Source organism: Trichosurus vulpecula, chromosome 1, assembly GCF_011100635.1.
Source record: "Trichosurus vulpecula isolate mTriVul1 chromosome 1, mTriVul1.pri, whole genome shotgun sequence".
NCBI classification, from domain to species: domain Eukaryota; kingdom Metazoa; phylum Chordata; class Mammalia; order Diprotodontia; family Phalangeridae; genus Trichosurus; species Trichosurus vulpecula.
In genome coordinates, this window is record NC_050573.1 from 134541448 (window position 1) to 134562580 (window position 21133).

The window sequence follows — 21133 nt, forward strand, 5'->3', positions numbered from 1 at the left end:
GGCTACTGGTCCCAGATAATGTGAACACCACACTTTATTATTCAGGTTTCAAAGATCCACTCAGTGTTCTCTAGTGGCTTATCCCACCTCTGTGTCTTGATTCCTCCTGGTTTCCCTGTTCCTCTGACCCAGAACTGAGAGGAGGAGTCTAAGTAAAGGCATAAAGGCAGGAAAGTACTTGGCATATCAGTAAGTCTACTAGCATACAGTAAATGTCTACTATATGCAAAACACTGTACTAAGTGCTGGGGATACAAAGAAAGGCAAAAACAAAACAAAAACCCAACAACAACAACAACAAAACCCAGTCATCAAACTCAATGGATAATACTTATAAACAGTAAGAATTATAGCTACTTAGAGATTTACCTGTGCAAATCCTACAGCCAGTAAAGGTATCCTGTAACTACAATTACATGAAGTCATTGTCACAGTGTACTGGATGGTCACAGATGATTTAACTATTTTAGTCTGCTTCACTTGAAAGTGCTTTAAAAATATTCCTCTACTGGCCAATGCTGGAAGTCTTCTCTTTGGTACTTCTAAAAAATACAAATGAACAAAACATAATAGGAATCATGGCTGATTCTGAATTTCTTTAAAACCAAAATCATCAGATTGCATTCATAGGTCAAAAGCTGAGATGTTTAAAGTAAAGATCTGAAAAGTAACCTTCAGGCAAGCAGTTCAAAAAACTTAAATTAAAATGATTTTTACTTTAAAAAGACAGATCAAAATATGGGTAGCAAAATCTCTGAAGTCTATTAGCAGTTAGCTCTGAGGGTTAGAGCAAGCTTAGAAAGACGCTGGTGCTATCATTTCCATCTCCATGGGGACCGATTGATTTATCTTTATTCAACTGCCACGGATGACACTTCTTCATTTTGCCAGTTGTTTTGTGAATATATGTCATGTGTCATAAAGGGGGATAGGGGTAGGATGGAGAGGTGGGGAAGGTGTAGGGCAAGGATCAATGTAGTGAAAGTGATTTTCTTATAAGGCTTGTCAGCTAGTTCTAAAGACAATTCAAAGAAGAGAAGTGAAAGATGTGTAAATATGAGCACCACTTACTCCTGTTATAACCCCTGTGAAAAATACACAATTGGGTGCATATGTTTAGAAAGTTTGTTGATGAATGCTTAGCAGAAGTGGCATCTTCTTAAAGGGGAGTAGGAACATTATTAATGACCTATGTGAGCTGGGGTTTTCAGCTCAGTCATTTGTCACACAGAACCAAACCTGCACTTTGAGAGTTGGTTCCTCCACACATGAAACATTTAGTTAGGGAGGTACAAAAATTTAGGCTACATTTATGCATGAGCAGAAGAATTTCATGAATATGTAACTATTGTCTGTCATAATATAAACGTCCATTTTCTCTTTTTAAATGAATGTTTTCTAGAAATAATAGGGACAGGGACTGGGCCTGTTATTTCATTGGTATAGGGAACTCCCAGGGGAGGAAACTCCCTCCACCAATGCAGGTAGGTATTTTCTCTGTAACATATAACCTTAGAGAGTTGCTTAGAGCTTTCTGAGGCTAATGCCCAGGGTCACACAATCAGTATGTGTCAGAAGTGGAACTTGAATTCAGATCTTCCTGAATTTGAGGCTGGTTCTCCATTCACAATGCCACTCTGTCACTCCTTAAAATAATAGCTAACATTTAGATAATGCTTTAAGGTTTGAAAAATAATTTACTTACACTATTTTACTTGATCCTCATGACACGCTTTGAGGTGGGTGTAATTATTATTCCTGCTTTACAGAGGAGAAAACTGAGGCTGAGATTAAGTGATGTGCTCAGAGTCACATAGCTAATAAATGTTTGAGAATGAATTTGAACTCAGGAATTTCTTACTCCATGGCCAGTGATCTGTTCTTTTTGCCACCCTAACTTCTCTACTCTACCACCTAGTGATATTAGTAAGCTGAATACGTGATACTAGCAGTAATTTTTTGAGTCCTGAAACAAACAAAATTCTATCAATGACATTAGATTGTATTTATAATACCACTGATGTACAAAAATATTTTTAAAAGTATTTTTTGGCTCAATACAACATTGTAAATGGCAAATCACACAAAATACCATCTGTAGTTGAGATCGTAGCTATCTGTCCAAGGTATACAACATCCACATAGAAAGACTGTACTTCAGATGCCTTTTGCAAACTGATCCTTTGAAGAAAGAAGTTTTTTCCAATGTATTTTCCTTGTATGAGGTACAGGAGATCTATGCAAGTGTATGTCCAGCTGAAATGAATTCCATATGAAATCAGTGATATTGTGCCATCAGAATGAACAAATAGTACATCAACAAAGATAGTAATATCTCAAAGAGGATCAAAAATTAGCAGGATGTTTGCTGTATTTTTTTCTCCACTTAGAAGTTTATTTGACTGGATGGTACTCCTGCTGCTATGAAGATGCAAAGAAGGGCATAATTCTTCTATTTTGGAATTAATATTACTAGTGAGAGATAATGTGACCTATGGAATAGTGGGCTAGCCTTGGATTCAAGAAGGCCAAGTTTCAAATCTAGCCTCTGACATATACTAGCTGAGTGACCATGGGCAGGTCAATTAACTTCTCAGTGTTTCAAGAAATTCTCTAAGACTTTAAATTACAGACAAATTGCTGATCTGTGCAGATGGAGAGCGTTTTCATACCAAAAATTCCCTATACCAATAAAATTATAAGTCTGATTAAGTACAATAGACATCATACATACATATACACATGTTCTCATATGTATATGTATGTGCACATATACATACATACATTATATATACGTTATGAGGATAGCTAACTCTATTACACAATTGCCTAGAAAACCAGAAAGTTAAGTAACGTACCCAGGGTGACACAGAGCTAGTGTGTCAGAGGCAGGACCTTCACCCAGGTTTTCCTCTTTCCTCTGTCTACCACATCAAGCTATCTCAAAACTCTTAGTACCCAAGGCAACTCTTTAAGATTATAAGTTGCAGAGAAGGTACCAGTCTACCATATTGGGAGAGGGAGATTCCTTAACAGAAATTCTCTACATAAATGGAATCAAAGGTCCAAACCAAAAGGCAAGTATGTATAATATATGTATCCACATACACATATATACATGTGCATGTGTATTATATGTACACATACATATGTATTTTATATACTCATGCATATCGCAACATATACAGGGTGCTTCAGAAGCCTTAATGAAGCGTTATACAACAGAAAGATACACAAATATTATTAATTGGCATCATAAGCCAGGAAGATCAGAAGTTGGAAAGTGGGTATCTAGACTAAAATGATTCATACAATCTTTACCCATAAACTCTACCAAATTTCCTTTTCTTGAGCCCTCTCTATATAATTAAATATAATTAAAATATAATGTAATATATTATTATAATATGACATTATAATATAACCTATAATGATGTACTCTGTCTTCTCTCCTTACCTTTTTGTTTTTCAAACAGCATTTAATTATATTTCTATATATATAGCTCAAGAAAAAAAAATCCAATCATTTCTACAAAGGGGGAAAATAAATGTTACTACTCTCCTTAAACTAGATATTATTCCATGCTTTTAAGATAATGTTGTTAGTAAGAGATCTGGCAGCTTGGGAGAAGAATAATAAATTAAAAGAGACATTTCATTTTAAAAAGTAACTTTAAAAAAATCATCATAAGCATTCAAATGTATGATTACAATATGAAAACCAGCATATTACACATGATTCAACAATAATAAAAATATGCCTTTAAGAACAATTGGGAATTACAAAACATATTAACCATGATTGAATAGAACTCTGAGTTGTTAACGTGAGTGGAGCTAATCTAATAGTTCTATAGGCATTGCTTATATATATGTCTTTGTCTTTTTCATTTCTCTACTTGCAACATGTTTTTATAAAGAAATTTCTAGCATTTACTTTATACATATATTCCTTTTTTTATTCCTAAAAGTCATGTGCTATATTCCCTATCCCTTGCCAATATGAAGTCAGTTTTGAATGTTCCACTTTTTAAAGAATAAGGAAGCAAACCACCTACTTTAATGACCTAATTTGGATTCTCTTGTTTGGCTCTACTCAGATTCATTTGTGTTAGTGATACTGAAATAATATTTGTTTCCTTTTATGACCTTTATGTTTGTTTTTTTTTAATTTGTTTTTTGGTTGTTGGCAGGGCAATTGGGGTTAAGTGACTTGCCCAAGGTCACACAGCTAGTACATGTGTCAAGTGTCTGAGGCTGGATTTGAACTCAGGTGCTCCTGACTCCAGGGCCGGTGCTCTACTCACTGCACCACCTAGCTGCCCCCTATATTTGTTTTTTAACAGAACTTTTGTGGATTTTTAAGGAGGTATCTGCACAGACATTGGATACTTGATTGAAGAAATGAACCCATAGTGAATCTGTTCTATGACAAAATCACATAAGAAGAATTTGATATATTTGTGCAGCACATACGTACAAGCAAAGCATACTTACCTGCTCCCTTGAATAAAGGGAAATGAAAACTGCATAGAAGTGCTTTTAGTTTCCTTGCTTTCAATGTCTTGGTACTGAAATTTTAGGCCAATGTAATTTGCAAGGAATCCTTTGTAGGCAAGACAAAACTACACCAGAAACAGGAAAGAAATTAAAAGTTATTATAAAAATCTGAAACCACATTACTTATCCTGATTATTTTATGTTGTTTTCTGAAGTATTTTATATTTGGCACAATAGGAGAAGATTTACTTCCTAAATTCACTTCTTGGGAGTTATATTAAAATTTGGAGCAATTTTTATTGAATTATTCAAAAATATTTTAAAAATCACTAAACATTTTAGTGATTTAGCTTAATGTAGGAGAATATTTTAGGAGTTTAATTCACATGTAAATCTGCTCCAGTTTGCACAGATGGAGAGAATCACTAGAAGGTTTGATATGATATGATATAATGCTATCACATCATGTGATATTATCATATTATTTTTATACTTGGAAATTCTTCAGAAAAGTCCAATACATATTTTCACACTGGGAACATAATTAGAGTGTAGTATTACATCCTTAAATAAGAAAAGGGATGACTTCTTATAAAAGTTGGTCTTAAAGTTCTTTTATGATAATACTTATTAAAATATGTTTAGCTATGCCTCTGATTTTCTTTCATTCTTGTTCAGTAATCTGTGTCCTATTTATATTTGTATCTTTCCCAGTACCCAACAATATGCATTAGTGTAGGGTAGCTCCTTAATGTTTATTGTTATGAATGAATGAATAAAAACATGAGTCCTTCATGCTAAGCATATGTTTATGTCTTTTTAATTAACAGTAGGAGACAAAAGACTTCACAAAGATTTTCTTTATTCCATAATTTTAAATGATGTCACTCTAATGTTCTTTTCAGATAACTAATGACATACTGAGAACAATATAATTTTTAATGCTTCTTTAGTCTTGTTTTATCCCTTTCTTTGATACCTACCATAGCTGGAAATTATAAACATATAACATTAAGTGCAGTAATTGCCCAAATGACATGAAGTCAGAGAAAAATTTTCTATTACCAACTTATCAGAATTTTTATTTTTATTACACTATAATATACTAATATTATATTATTATCACATACAATTGCATGTGATTTTCTCAAAACTTACCTGATTATAAGGAAATAATGAGATATTTCCATAAGGCATTCCATTTGGCTTAACATCTGCTGAATCAAAGAGAACAGCTGGATTTTTCAGGGAATAACGACCACAGTAAGCTACAGTTTCAGATGTCATCTGACCTCTAGTAATATCCTTCTGTGGAACAACGAAATTATAATTTAAGCATAAATGTAAAAGTGCCTGCCACCTAGACATGAAAGCCTATGTGTTTCAAGGTCCAGTTCAAATGCCATCTATTCTCTGAGAAATTAATTATACCAAACTATATTGATCTCTTCTCTACTATAAAATCTTAAAACCATTATCGCTTATGTCATTCATTTTGGTTCTTTGTATTGTAATTTAACTTGGAATTTAAATGAATGTTCTCTACACCCGGAACTCTCTTTCTACTTACTTTTACCTTTGGGCTTCCCTGGCTTCCTTCCATCATCATCTAAAGTATCAACTTCTACAAGAAGCCTTTTCTGGTTCACCTTAATGCTAGCACCCTCCTTTTCAGAGTACCCCCAGCTTGTTGTTTCCATGTTGTCTCTCCAATTTGATTGTGAGCTTCTTGAGAGCAGGGATTGTTTTTTGCCTCTTTTTGTTTCTCTGGCACTTAGCATAGTACCTGACAAATAGTAAGCACTTAATAAATGCTTATTAACTTGATTTGACATAGAGAATTTATACACACATTTGGAGTATGTGTATTATTTTCTCCCCAACTAGACTATAGGGTTCCTGATGACTGATATCTTGTCACACATTTTTACCTTCACACAGTACCTAGCACATTCATGAGAACATAGCGAGGACTCAGTAGCATATATAGCTCCTATTCTGAAAAAGATGGACACTGAAAGATTTCCTTTTAAACATTTAACTCTTCTCTTCTGAGTAAAGACATTCCTATAAAGGGATCATATGGGGTACATTTTCAAGTCTTCAGCAGGTGTCTGTTGCAGGACAATGATTGAGACTGGCTCTGTGTCATCTTGGAGAGAAGTCTCAAGTGGCATAGTCTTTGCCCTGTGTTGTTTAGAATTTGTATTAATAATGTGGATGAACATATAGATGGCATAAATGACAGGTTTTCAGATGACCCAAATTTAGGAATGATGGCAAACATATTGTATGACAGTCAGGATCCAAAAAGATCTTAACAGGCTAGATTAAGTCAAACATAACAAGATAAAATTTAACAGAGGTAAATGTAACTTATAACTTTGAAAAAAAATCAGCTTCATAAATTTACAAAAATCTAGATAGTAGTTCATATGGAAAGGATCTCATGGAACACTAGAAAGAGTGTTGGATTTAGAATTATAGGAACTGAATTCAAATCCTACCTCTGCTTTTTACAAGGTATATGACCGTGGGCAAATAACTTAATCTCTCTAGGTAACAGCTTTCTCCTCTGAAAATGAAGGGGTTGGACTCAACAATCTCTAAGGTCTCTTCTAGTACTAAATCCATGATACTATAATCTAGGATTTGGTAAACTGCAAACAATATGACACAGTGTGACAAGGAAGCCAAAAAAGTTAATGCTAGGTGGTACAGTGGATAGAGCGCCAGGCTGGAATCAGAAAGATTCACTTTCCTGAGTTCAAATCTGGCCTCAGACACTTAATAGTTGTGTCACCCTGGGCAAGTCACTTAACCTTGTTGGCCTCAATTTCCTCATCTGTAAAATGAACTGGAGAAGGAAATAGCAAGCCACTCCAGTATCTTTGCAAGAAAACCCCAAATGTGGGTCACTAAAGAGTCAGTCACGACTGAAATGACTGAACAAGAAAAAATTCCATCTTTGCAACACCAAAAGAAGCAGAGCATTCAGAACATGGATAGCTCTAACTGTAGCTTGCCCTGAACAGGCCATTTCCAAAGTATTATTTTCATTTCTGGCCACCACATTTTAGGAAGGACATTAATAAGTACAAAAGTATCCAGAAGAGTACAGTGAGAATTGAAAAGTGCTTTCAGGCTATAATAAATGAACATTGGTTGAAGGAACTGTGGATGTTTAGTCTGGAGAAGAAAAGATTTAGGGAGCTCATAATTGCTAACCTCAAGTATTTATATAGCTGTTATGTGGGAAAAGAATCCAACTTGTTCTGTTTGGCTCCAAAGGGTAGAATTAAGGGAAGCTGGGGTCAGGAAGACATAATTTTAATCCTGTCTCTGACAGATAAGAGCTATGTGATCCTGGGTCACTTAGATTCTATTTCTTAATTAATAATAGGTAACACACAGGGAAGTTGCAAAGACCAAATAACAAAATGTATGTAAAGTACTTCACAAACCTTAAAGTATTATATAATTGTGAGCTATTAGTCAATGGCTGATGGGGAAGCAGAATTAAACTATTACTAATAACTGTAGACAGTTTCCTCCCAGATAATCTGTGCTTTCTCTTTTTCCTAAAACTGTATATTGCCTTGTAGTGCTTCATAGGAAATCTTTAAATAACTAAAAGTTCTGTGTGCTGTCATGAAGGAGTATCAAAAGAGGTAGCAAACTAGGAAGAGGGCTGACTCTGGAGTCATAAGGGCCTCCATTCATATCCTGTCTTGTAGCTTGTCACCACCTCTATGAATGACCTTGGACAAGTCACAACTTCCTGGGTCTCCATTTCCTGATTTATAAAACGAGAAAATTGGATTAGCTAGTCTCTTAGGTCTGTTCCATCTTTATAAGTATGATGACTATAAAGGCTTTAACTAGAAAGTTAAGAAAAACTCTGTGGTCTTCCTCCTGCCATGGAACTGTGGCTTAGAGACTAATAGGCATGGAGAAATAATGGAATCTTGAAACCTGGAGGAAACGGCAATAACCTGAGGCCTGAGTTTGCCAGTAATAAATAAATAAAAATAAAATAAATGTGTTACAATATTAAAAAGTGGGATTACAATGTTTACTCTGTGGTATTACAATTGCATATTGGTCTTTTTATCTTCCCTCCCATCATAAAAATGGGGATCATCACTTTCAAATTTACCACAAATATCGAAAAGAGCATTAAAACATAAAAAAGAAAATGGATCTTTGGAAGCCTATGAAGATATGTGAAACAATTTCCTGCTGAAAAATATTGTGGCCATTTTTGCCCATTCTAAATGTTTTCCTATTGGTCAATAATTTATAACAGTTCTATCATAAATAATGAATTCCAAGGCCAAAATATGTTGGAATGAGTCCAAGATTTTTGAACTCACAAACTAAAATTTTTCCCAATCCGGAAATGATTGCTAAGACAAATCCACAGCAATGAAAAGAAAATAAACTGCTAACAATTAAATTACAAAATTCCCTATATAAATGTTATATCATTTGTTTGTTCCGGAATTCATAAAGTATTCCCTACCATGTGGAAGTCAGTTTCATAATCTTTGAAGTACTTCACAGCAAAACCTTCCTCAAGGTGGGCAATTTCTTTTGGACATTTGGCACTAACCATTTCTTCTATTGCTGCTTGAACCTGAAACAATATAAGCCCAAATAATCAATCATAAAGACTCCTGTAAGACATATAGTAATTTCAAATATTAATGCTCTGTTATTAGTTACATTTCCAAGTTATTTTAGGTGCTTGTTTCATTTTTATTAATTGTTAAATATCACATTCAATTTCTGTTAAAGTTCTACTTTAATCTTCACTGTGGTGCACAGTGCTTTAAAGATAAAAAGACTTGGGATGTAGACTTATACTATTTGTCTATTTATCCAGGGACCAGCCTAAGTACTCATACTAAGGTTCATAGAGAGGCTCATATCCAGAAGATTGGCCATAGGTTTTGAGTTTCTCTTTGGCCAGAGTGATCTGTGAAATTAACAAAAATAAAAAATGGCCCTTAGTCTTTCTGTTTCTATGATGATAGGCAGGGGAGCAGAAAAGAGAGAAGAGACTAAGAATGATTTAAGTTTTCTGCCTACAAATATTAATTTAACTGTTGGTACTCTTAATGTCAATGTCTAATAGCCTAAATGTTGACATATTACCAGGGGAATTGAATCCCATTGATACTGACATTCTTGTTTTAAAGAAACCAGAAAACATACAGAAATTTTAGCAAATAGAAGTCAGGCAGCCAGTGAGCATTTATTAAGCATTTACATGGTACTAAGTGCTGAAGATATGAATAAAGTAAAAAAATAGTCCCTATTCTCATGCAAATTACATTCTTCTGGGGAGGCAACATGTCAATAACTAGGCATATGAAAGAAATGGAGAGTAGATGAGAAGTAATCTCAGAGGGAGGGGCTGGGAATGGTTTTCTGTGGAAGGTTGAGAAAAATGGTTTTAGCATGTGTTCAAAGGCAATGCAAAGTGCCATTCATGAGACATATTTTGCCTAGAAATTCTCAGTCATAAACAAAAGTAAACTGACTACCATGAAGATAAGTATAGCAGTGCGTGAAGTAGAGAAATTCTATGAATTCAACATGCTTCTCAGACTAAGTCAAAACATACAATATATTTACTAACTTCAATGTAAAGTCATAACATGGAAAAAAAAAAAGGATATTGGAAAATAAGTTTAGGTGGCAAGAAATCTAATATAACAATATCTTTTCTCAAGTATTTTTTTTTTAGTGACACTAGATGTGTCCACAGTTTCTTTCGAATATCAAATGTCAAATGCTTCAATATATAATAAAGCTTCAGTTAGTTGTCACACAAACTCCTGTAACTCTGCAGTCTTTAGCATCATTGTGTTGGTAAGCAAAATGGGCTCCTTAGCACTTAGGTCAACAAGTGCCCTTGAAGAGTTTGGTTTGTTTCCTTTGAGTAATTCAGTGTTTCATTGAGCCTTACTAGGTGCTAAGCCCCAGGCCCAAACCCCTATTAGGTGTGGAACCTATGTGGATGTGGATTGGTGACTGGGTGGGGCCCAAGGTGGGGCTGGCTAAGGGGAGGTGCTAACTCCAGAGCCATGCCCTATTAGGTGTTAACCTAACCTATGTGGATGTGAACCTCCCGGGGTCCTAAGGGGAGGGGCTAACTCAAGAGCCAATCATAGCAGCCTAAGTTCTGGTCATTCAGATGACATTTGATGATGTCTGAAGCCCTATAAGAAGGGAGGACAGAGCCATTTGTGCAGGGCTCTCTCGCTCTCTCTCTCTCCCTCTCTCTCTCTCATCCTCAGTTTTCTCATTTGCAAAATGAGGGAATTGGGTAAGATGACATCTAACAGTCAGTTACAGCTATAATTCCCATGATCCTAATGGACCTGAAGCATTAAATTGCAGGTCATGGTCAGTTTTTACTGGCAACCAACAATATTCTACATCTTGAATTTCTACAACAAACCTCATTTTCTGATGACCACGGGGTGAGAGGCTTAGAAGAAATGCCATCCCAAGTCAATGTGAACGTATCCAAACTGGGTATTCCTTTGGTTTGTTCAACAATATCCACTGTGATGTTACTCCCTTCAAGTACCTCATAAGTGATCAGATCGAAATCACCTATAAGAAAGTGCTGAATTCTTAAAAGAATTATTTTATTTATTGGAAGTTACATGATAGATCATAACACACAAAAGGATATGAAAAAAGCACATTGTAAACTCCAAAGTACCATGTGAATGTAGGGATTTGTTATTACTACTGCTAACATTATTATGAGATACAACAGAAGCAAAATAATAATTAGAACTATATTTTAAGAAAAGTATAATGCAAAGAATGTAATAGAAAAAACGAAGATGAAAGGGTTCATAAATCAGTCATCCACATTGCTTGGCAAAATCAGATTATAATTTGCCTACAAGTTAGAATGTTCATACTATGTTACACACTTTTGGAATTCATTTCATATTTATTGGTTTAGGTTGGGTTATGAATTCCTTGAAAAATCATTAAAATACAAACTACTTGCAAGAAGAAAAATAACAGCAAAACCCCCCAAAATAACTGATGATCTAAGCAGTTCTTCTCCCTGAAAAGGTAGAAAAAAATGTTTTTTTTGGGAGGAGAGGAGGGAAGGCAAGGCAATTGGGATTAAGTGACTTGCCCACAGTCACACAGCTAGTAGGTATCAACTGTCTGAGGCACAGTTTGAACTCAGGTCTTCCTGACTCCAGGGCCGGTGCTCTATTCACTGCACCACCTAGCTGCCCCCTACAAAATGGTTTTATCGACCAGGTTATGATCAGATTCTTTTACTCCCCATTTCTATAGCTATTACCAGGGCTAAACATGACATAAACTTGCTGCTTTGTAACTGGAACTTAGCCAAAATAGGCCCCATACTCACCTCTGGTTGATGTAAAGGTTACTATATAAACATAGCTCTGGCTGCCTTCTTTTCTTACCACATGAACCACATCAGGTTGTATAGACAACAGAGCATTTAAAGCTGACTCCATGGCAGTGTCTGAAGCATCAGCAGGTAGCAAAACTATAGAAAGAGGCATAAAAGAGTATTTAAAGTTGACTCCTTCCTCAACTACTGCAGCTCACAGAGCTTTATCTGTTCTCAAGCATGAGTAGTTACTACCATACAATTTATCACCTCTTCAAAGTGTGGTCTGTAATTCTTTTGTGTATGTTGTTTTGGTCTCTTTAATGCAGTTGTTAGAGCCTTGTGGGAGCTTACTGTTTTCCTTTTCCTAATTTTTTTTTGCTAAATTATATTTTTATGTCACCTTCATTTCTAAATATATCCCTCTTCCCTCTTCTACCTAGATATTTCTTTATCTTAAAAAAGGAAAAAAAATTAAAATAAAAAAACTACAGTTCAACATAACAAATCAACATACCGCAGTCTGCAACATTCCAGGCCTACAGTTCCCCACCCTTGCAAACAAAGGAAGGAAGTAAATGATCCCATGTATTTTCTGAGGCCAATCTTAGAAATTATAATTTCATAGACTTCAGCTTTCTCTTACAGTTCTTTCCAGTTGCATTGTAGTCATCATTGTGAGCTAAAGCACTTTCAGAGAACACGTGCCCTTATCTTTATACCAGACATTTTCCTTCTGGCTATTATTGTTGCTGCTTCATCTTCCAATTTGGACCTAGGGTCACTAAAAACTATGCTCTAGACAAATCAAGCTACTCAACTGTACTGCCTGGGACCAAGCATCTTCATCTGCATCCCGGCCATTTTCTCCCCTGCTAAAAGATCATTCTTCGCCCCACTCCCATCCCTACTCCTGCCCCCCACCCCAGACACACTAACACAGACAAACACACACACACACACACACACACACACACACACACACACCCCTTTCCTCCCTTTGCTCTGAAGACTATGATCAGATCACAACTACCTCCACAAAAACTATGATCAGATCACAACATGCCTACAGAAAGGCCATGCCAATGGATTATCCTATTGTTTTCCTCATTGTCTTTTTGACTTTCCAGAACAAAATGACCCTCTTCACTTCCATATAAGGATTATCTCCTCCATTAGAATATAAACTCCTTGTTTATATTATGTATATGTATCCCTAGTATATAACATAGTACTTAGAACACAGCAAATAATAAATAATTTTCATTCATTCATTTATTGTTTATATTGTCTTACTGGTTCTATTTTCATCACCTTGCATCAGTTTATGTCTTCCTATGGTTCTCAGAATGACTCATAGTTATTATATCTCCATTACATTAATATTTATTCATTTTCCAATTGATGAGCATTTGCTGTTTTCCATTTCTTTGTTAATACAAAAGATGCTACCGTGAATATTTTGATGTATATTGGACCTTTCTTTCTATCTTTGACCTCCTTGAAATATATACCTGGCCATGAAATCTCTCAGTCAAAGGGTATAGAAATTTTAATCACAATTTTTAGCATAATTTCAAACTGCTTTACAAAATGATTAGACCAATTCATAGATCTATCGAAGCCCCTCTAATATTGACTATTTCCAGTTTTTGTTATCTTTGCCAGCTTACTGAATATGAGGCAAAACCTCAGAACAGATTACAATGATCTTATTAGTAACTTAGAACAATTTTTCATTTCATTGCTAATAGTTTGCTATTCATCATTTGAGAACTGCTTGTTCTTTACACACTTGTGTATTGGGGAATGTTTCTTGATTTTATGTATTTATCTTAGTTCCCTATGTGTTGTGGATTTCAGACACATCAGAAATAGATGATGAAACGATTTGTCACCACTCAATATCTTTTTTTATACCAGTTGCATTTATTTTGTTAGTGTAAGAGCTTTTCATTTTCACAGAATTTGAGAGTTTGAAGTGACCTCAGAAGTCATCTAGTCCAACCCATTCATGAAAAGAATCTCCACTAAAATATACCAAGCACTTGTCCAACCTTTTGCTTGAAGGTCAAGGAGGAGAAGCCTACCACTGCTTGAAATACTCTATTCCATCTTGGGGCAGCTCTAATTGATGCCATATTTTTCCTGATATCAAACCTAAATTTACTTCTTTTCAACTTCTACTCATTGGTCCTGGTTCTGTTTTCTGATGGGCAAACAGAACAAATATAATCCCTTCTTTATATGATAGAACTATAAATACTTGAAGAGAGCTTTCTTATCTCATCTGAATCTTTTCTCTTTCTGGCTAAATATGCCCAATTCCTTCAACTCATCTTGTATTACATGGACTTAAGGCCCTTCAGCATTCTGGTTGCCCTCCTCTGGATACTCACCAACACATCAATGTCCTTCTTAAACAATGGTGCCCAAAACTGAACACAATGCTCTAGATTAGTTCTGATGAGGGCAAGCTACTATAGTAGAAATAAAGATGACTAGTGTTTATATAGTGCTTCAAGATTTGCATATACCTCCTCTAGTTCTGTTATATTTTTTATGGCATGACCTTTAATTATCAGGTCATATATCCCTTTTTAACTAATTGTCATATTTAGTGTAACATGTTGCTCTAAACCTAATTTTTCCCAAATAATTTTTCACTTGTTTCAGCAGTTCTCATCAAACAGAGAATTCTTCCCTGAAGCAATTTTTCTTCTTAGATGTATTGAAGACTAAGTTATTAAGTTGTCTACTGCTTTTCAATGTTCATAATATCTAGCTTAGTATTAATAGGCACACTCAAGCAATACTTACTGATTGATTAAACAAATTTATTTAAATAAATCATTTAAAGTAGTTAAATTTTAATATGAAGGTTCCATAAATATAGAGCTGATATTTATTGTTTTCTGTCTCTAAATATTTCTACAGATCTATTAGGTATATTGTACAATATCAAATATAAGAACAGAAATTGAAACAGAATATCTTGCTATCCTGGAATAAATAATAATAATGTGCTTACTATGTACCAGATACTGTGCTGAGCACTTTACAAGTATTATCTCATCCAATCTTTACAATAACCCTACAAGGTAGGTGCTGTTGTTATCCCTATTTTACAGATGCAGAAACTGAGGTAAGCACATGTTAAGATACTTGCCCAGAGCCACCCACGTAGTAAGTGTCTGAGGCCCAGTTTGGATGTGGGGCTTCCCAACTCTAGGCTCAGCACTCTAACCACCATATGACCTAGCTGTATATCATTTGGACCTATGCAATCATAAATAGACAAGATTCTTTCTTGTGTTATCAGGATAGTGGAGGATCTTAAAGTCATCCCACACAAGGAACATTTTGAAGAACCAAGGATATTTATCCTGGAGAAGTTTAATTTTCTGAGGAAGTAGGTGATACAGTGAATAGAGTGTTGGGCCTGGAATCGGGAAGACCTGAGCTCAATCCTGTCTCAGACACTCACTAGCTGGGTAAGTCACTTAACCTCTGATCGCTTCGGCTTCCTTAACTGTCAAACGGGGATAATAATAATACCTACCTTGTAGGGTTGTTGTGAGGATCGGAAGAGATGATATTTATAAGGTGCTCAGAACAATAGCAGGAACTTTTAATAAATGCTTGTCTCTTTCCTTTCTTTGTGGGGGGTGGCGGGTAAGTGAGTGTTGCATGATAGTTGTCTTCAATGTATAGTCTTCAACTATTTGATGAATTTATGTGGAGGAGAAATTAAACTCATTCTGCTTGGTCCCAGAAGAAAGAAGTAGGAGAAATGGGCGAAAGCTTAAGAGATGAAGATTTTGGAATAATGTAAGGAAAATTTTCCCTAAGTATTACAGTTTCGGACATTAGAGCTATCCAAAAGTGGAATGGGCTTCCTTTTGAGGCAGGCAGTGAATCTTCCTTAGGGATCATGAACAAAGGTTGTACAACTACTTGATGGGGATGTTGCAGATAGATTCTGGTATAGGTATTGGAGTAAATGATTTGCATCAATGGAACAAGTAATCACACCAATGAAATTAGAGATCCATGAATGAACAAATTATGCAAAAATCATTTATTAAGTCTTTACAATATGCCAAACAATGTGCTAAATGCAATGGATGCAAAAATAAATATAAGACAGTCCCTGTTCTCAAAGAGCTCATGCTGATTGGTGAAGACAACTTTTGGAAGAAAGTTCAGCTGTAGGGCTTATGGAATAGACCAGAGGTCCTAAGGGTACAATTTTAATGGCCAATGGTAAGGCCTAGAAGTTCTTAGGCTATATTGGCCTCTATCTTCCATAGATATGGCCCACCACCTTTGGAAAAGGGGGAATGGGTCTATGGATAAGAGTAAAGATGGGATTCTACATTCCTTCTAACAGGGGTGGGGATGAGAGTTCAACATTAGACCAAGTGAAAAGGCGAAGGCACCATTGGCAGGAAGGTTAGAAAAGCCTGGGGCAAAGGGGAAGGGAAAATGGGGCTTTAGCCAGGCATCAGTTCAGGCTGGGACCCTCAAGGCATCCCCAACCCCTCACCATGGAATCTGGGGTGACCTGCTGATGGGAAGGAGGAACAATGAAGTTTATACAATAATCTCTTCCTTCTGACCAAATGTGTGTTTATACACACTCATAACTATATATCATATTAAGTAAGCACACACATATACATGCATACATATATGTGCATATAATAGTGCTAACCTGGGAAAAGATAGCATTGATGAAATGGTTATCCATGTGACATGTAAATGAAACCATTTTCTGAGCCTTCTGAGAGTCATGGTGCTCTTAGCTTCACTTTTACTACTTTGTTTATTAGTACATCATTGGAAATTGTGTTCTCTGGGTAATATGATTTAGTTACTCACTCTTTCAAACACATCCATACATGAATCCAAACATAATATTTTTTAGTTAAAATAACTCACCTGTTTTTTCCTTGTTATAGATTAAGCTATACTGGTAAAATGAACATGTATTAGATTTCACACATGGGCTGGATACTGTGATCTTCTGAATTTCATTATTTGGGTTAGTTGTTTTCCAGTTTTCCAAAGTTATGACCTATTATTTAAAAAAAACTCTCAAAATATAGCCAAGCCCACTTTTAAGAATATAAAAATAAGGTGTACAGTTCCACATTCTACTTTAATGCAAATACTAAAAAATACTACTTAAAATTTTTTTAAACTTATACACTTTCTTTTCAAGTTATTGATTCTTAACTTCAAGGTATCTATAGGTGCATTATAAGTGTGTATGTATAAATATATATAATATAAAGATATGTATGTATGCATGTATGTAGATAGATAGATAATAGGATTTGGACCTATGATTTCATTGGTGTCAGGAGCTCCTGAATGATGAAACTTCATGTTATCAGGGTAGGTTGGCACCTCCTTTGTTACTTGTAGTCTTACAGAGTTGCTGAGAACTCTGAAATATTAAGTGACTTGGGAAGAGACACAGCCTAGAATATGTATCTTTAAACACATTTCTCTAATTCTATATTGCTACTTTCCTCAGAAGTAGCTTCTTATCCAGGAGAAATTACAGAAAATTGTAGAAACCCATTTTCAATATAGTTACCTCTAAAAATAGCAAACCTGTATTTCTTGCACAATTATAGACTGAGTTTGAATAACTTGCTCTTCATTCACAGCATCTCTTGTTTGTTGTTCAGTATAGAAATTTCTGTATTGGTACAATCCAACATCAACAAAAGCACTTTGTCCATATTCCTGCAGTAATATTTCAATGTAGTATCTAGAAAAAGGAATAATTAGTGAATTGGATGTTGTGAAGTCAAAAGGAATATTCATCTGTTCTAAGCAACATTAAATAAGTAATTCTGTCTAGTGTACTATAAGTGGTAACTTCCACTATTTCTGTTTTTGTTTTAAAATATTGATCTGCTAAATAAGTCACAAGATTTTGTTGACATCAAAATAAATCAGGTACAGTTTCTTTAATCAGTACCATAAATGCTCATACTACTGACTGACATCCCATCTTGCTGTTGAAACCATGTGATTATATGATAATATATAAATTCAACGTTACTACGTGTCAGAAAACATAGACTTTAACTACTTCAATATTCAGATGTTTTTAAAATAAGATATGATTAGAATAGGAAATAATTCCAAATACTTCAAGTATTTGGCAATGATTATGATGCTGAGGGTGATGGTGAAAAGGATAATGATAATTCATTCAACCGATTAGTGTTAATGAATGTTCTCATCTATAGTCAACAATATGAGAATCTAGAGCAGAGTTTCTCGAACTGTTGTGATTCCTGATATCCTTTTAGAGGGTCCAAAAGGACAAAAATATTTTCACAATAATACTAAGATGTTTAATTTGTAATGCAGTAAACATCAAAAATTATAATTAACATAAACATAAGCTCTTTGATGGGGGGATCTTCAATAATTTTTAAGAGTATAAAATGGACCTGAGCCCAAAAAACTTGAGAACCACTGATCTAAAGAATAGGGGTAAGTTAGCTTCCCAATCTTTTATATCAGTTCCTCAGGAAAAGCTTAGATTTCAGAGCTGCAAACTATAAATTACTTGCTTAGTTAACTGAATGCTACTGATTCTCTGATAGATAAATTTTATTAACATGTCTTTGACTCAAATATGAGAGGGTCCAAATCTACCATTTCTGAAAGTTCCTTGAGATTAAAATCCACAAATACCTCACTTATACACATTCAATTTTAGAATGTCAGTATTTTAGTCCTATTCTACGTAGATTCTTGACACAAAAATCCAGATGTAATCTCTATACATTTGCAAAGTTAAAAATATCTTCGAGCAATTTAATAAAGGAATGAAACTTACTCTTTTCCTTTTTGAAGCTGAAAAACATCTGATCTTTGTGTTGAACTGGAAAAATAACTATTGGCATATGAAGAATGATATGCGATCTTTACCTAAGCCACCAAAGAAGAAATTTATAAATGCACATTTTCTGTAATTTAAAACCCAAGGATAACAATTTCTTCCTTCTAACTTCTAGAAATCTTTCTGATAAAAAGACAGATTAGGGACAATACATTTCTTACTCCTGGGCTCTTTCCTCCATAATAAAAATTTCATTTTACAAATATATTTTGAGCTCTTGCCTCCTTCCCACAATCTCAACCCAATAACCTCTAGCTAATATGGTATTGTTTCAAAACGTTTTTACTGAGATCATATGAAAAATATTAACATAGCAAGAAGATTTAGGTACCAATGACTATAATGAAAAGTTAAATACCAAAATTCTTGGTTCTAGAAAAAATATTTGAAATCCATAAAAATTTCAGTAAAAATAGCAATGCTTCTGTTCCTTAGAGAAAGATTTTTTTTTCTGTCATAGACCTTTGACTCAAGCTGGGAAAAATTACTTATGTTCCCTTACAACTCCAAGTCACAAGCGTCGTGACAATTATGATTAGAAAACTAATTGTGGCTACCATCATAATATGAATGTTGCCCTATTATTAATCTTACCATAAATATGTTTTGATAATTAATGGCAATAGACTGCATGTACTTTTAAAAACTATTTCAAAAAATTAAAATACTCTAGTTATGCCTCTGTATTTGGAGAACAGACTTCTCAAAGATCAGAAGAAATTCAGGAGTGATCAACTTTGGTTCTGGGGCAATAGGATCTTCAAGTCAACTTTAGAGCTATTATCATGACTACATTAATAGCTATCATTAATATAGACCTTACTATGTCCCAGGCACTATGTTAAGTGTTTTACAATTATTTTCACATTTGTTCCTCACAACAACTCTGGGAAGTAGGTGCTATTAGTATCTTCATTTTACAGAAGAGGAAGCTGAGGCAAATAGAGGTTAAGTGATTTGTCCAGGGTCACACAGTTAATGATTGAGGCCAAATTTAAACTTGTCTTTCTGACTCCAGGCCCAGCACTCTATCCACTAAACCACTTAGTTTTCCCCATTCACAGAAGAGACTTCAAACTCAAGATCTTTTTCTCATAAACCTTATAATGTACTAATCTCTCTATAGTATTTTAATACTTCAATATTTGTGATTTTGTTCATAGCAGAACCTGCCCCTTGGTATTTACTAATGAATTCCTGATCAATCTATTTCATGAATTGCTATGGCCCAAAAAATTCTTAAGTAGTTAGCCAACCTTTTGGTTATGAGCTTTTTTAAACTAGGTAGTCTGGTCTTTGAATGATTAATACAAAACAAATTAATAATTTGTCATTTCTAGCATAGTATAACCTCATGTTAGTCCTACAGAATGCATGGTCAACTCCATGCTACAATAAAGTATCAAAAATGTAACCCAAAGATGTGTCTCTTGTGTTCAAGGAACTGTGTAGGGTGCTGAAAATATAAAGACAAATGAGAGTACCTGCCCTAATGGAGCTTACATTCCACTGAGAGAACGCTGCATGTGCACAGAGAAAAAATATAGTGCCAGGCAAGAGAGAGAGAAGACCGATTAATACTTGAGGTAAGAGTGATCAAGGAAAGCTTCTCCAAGGAGGTGATACTGAGACTGAGTCTAGAAGGAAGATGGGGATTCTGATAATCAGATATGAGGAGGCAATGCTTTCTCATCTTGGGAACAACTTATGGGAGTACCCACGAGACAGGAGGTGAGATGAATTCAAAGGTTATTACATTATTATTTCAAGGATTCCTGATTCATTCATATGGGCACATCCTTCCCATGACTAATAATAATAATAATAATAACTGAATACTTACATAGCACTTTGAAGTTCACAAAGTTTTTAACAAATATGTTATTTTATCATCATAATAACCTCGGGAAGTTCATTATCCCAATTTTATAGAGAAGGAAACTGAGGCAGACACAGATTAAGTTACTTGTCTAGGGTCACACAGATAGCAAGTATCTGAGGCAGAATTTGAACTCACAGTCCAGCTCTTTATCAACTGTACCAGTTTCATGGGTTGATGTGTTATAAAATTCATCATCTCATTACCACCCCCATGCTGGTCCTTATATGACAGACATAATCTAAGCCCATCATGGAAGTCTCTCCAAGTTTTTAGGACTTGCCAGAGCTTGAGCTCTCCTTGCATAGCCTTCAGGAACCCATGGTCACCTCCATACCGAGACAAAAATTCAGAGTAGAATTTTAGTGGAGGATGAAGTCTAATACATCGCATTTGGAATGGCAAATGGATG

The 21133-nt window shown here is 35.0% G+C and overlaps 1 protein-coding gene across 1 annotated transcript in view; it reads right to left on the reverse strand.

Moving 5' to 3' along the window:
* PKHD1L1 (PKHD1 like 1) overlaps positions 1-21133 on the reverse strand; it is a 190671-nt gene that overhangs the window by 129750 nt on the left and 39788 nt on the right. The window contains exons 14-23 of the mRNA XM_036765700.1: positions 18780-18871; positions 17534-17693; positions 16853-16988; positions 11921-12064; positions 10973-11130; positions 9026-9139; positions 5659-5808; positions 4498-4625; positions 2093-2256; positions 370-542 (exon numbers count right to left, since the gene is read on the reverse strand). Of these exons, the coding sequence (XP_036621595.1) occupies positions 370-542; positions 2093-2256; positions 4498-4625; positions 5659-5808; positions 9026-9139; positions 10973-11130; positions 11921-12064; positions 16853-16988; positions 17534-17693; positions 18780-18871 (1419 nt within the window). The remainder of the gene's footprint in view (positions 1-369; positions 543-2092; positions 2257-4497; positions 4626-5658; positions 5809-9025; positions 9140-10972; positions 11131-11920; positions 12065-16852; positions 16989-17533; positions 17694-18779; positions 18872-21133) is intronic.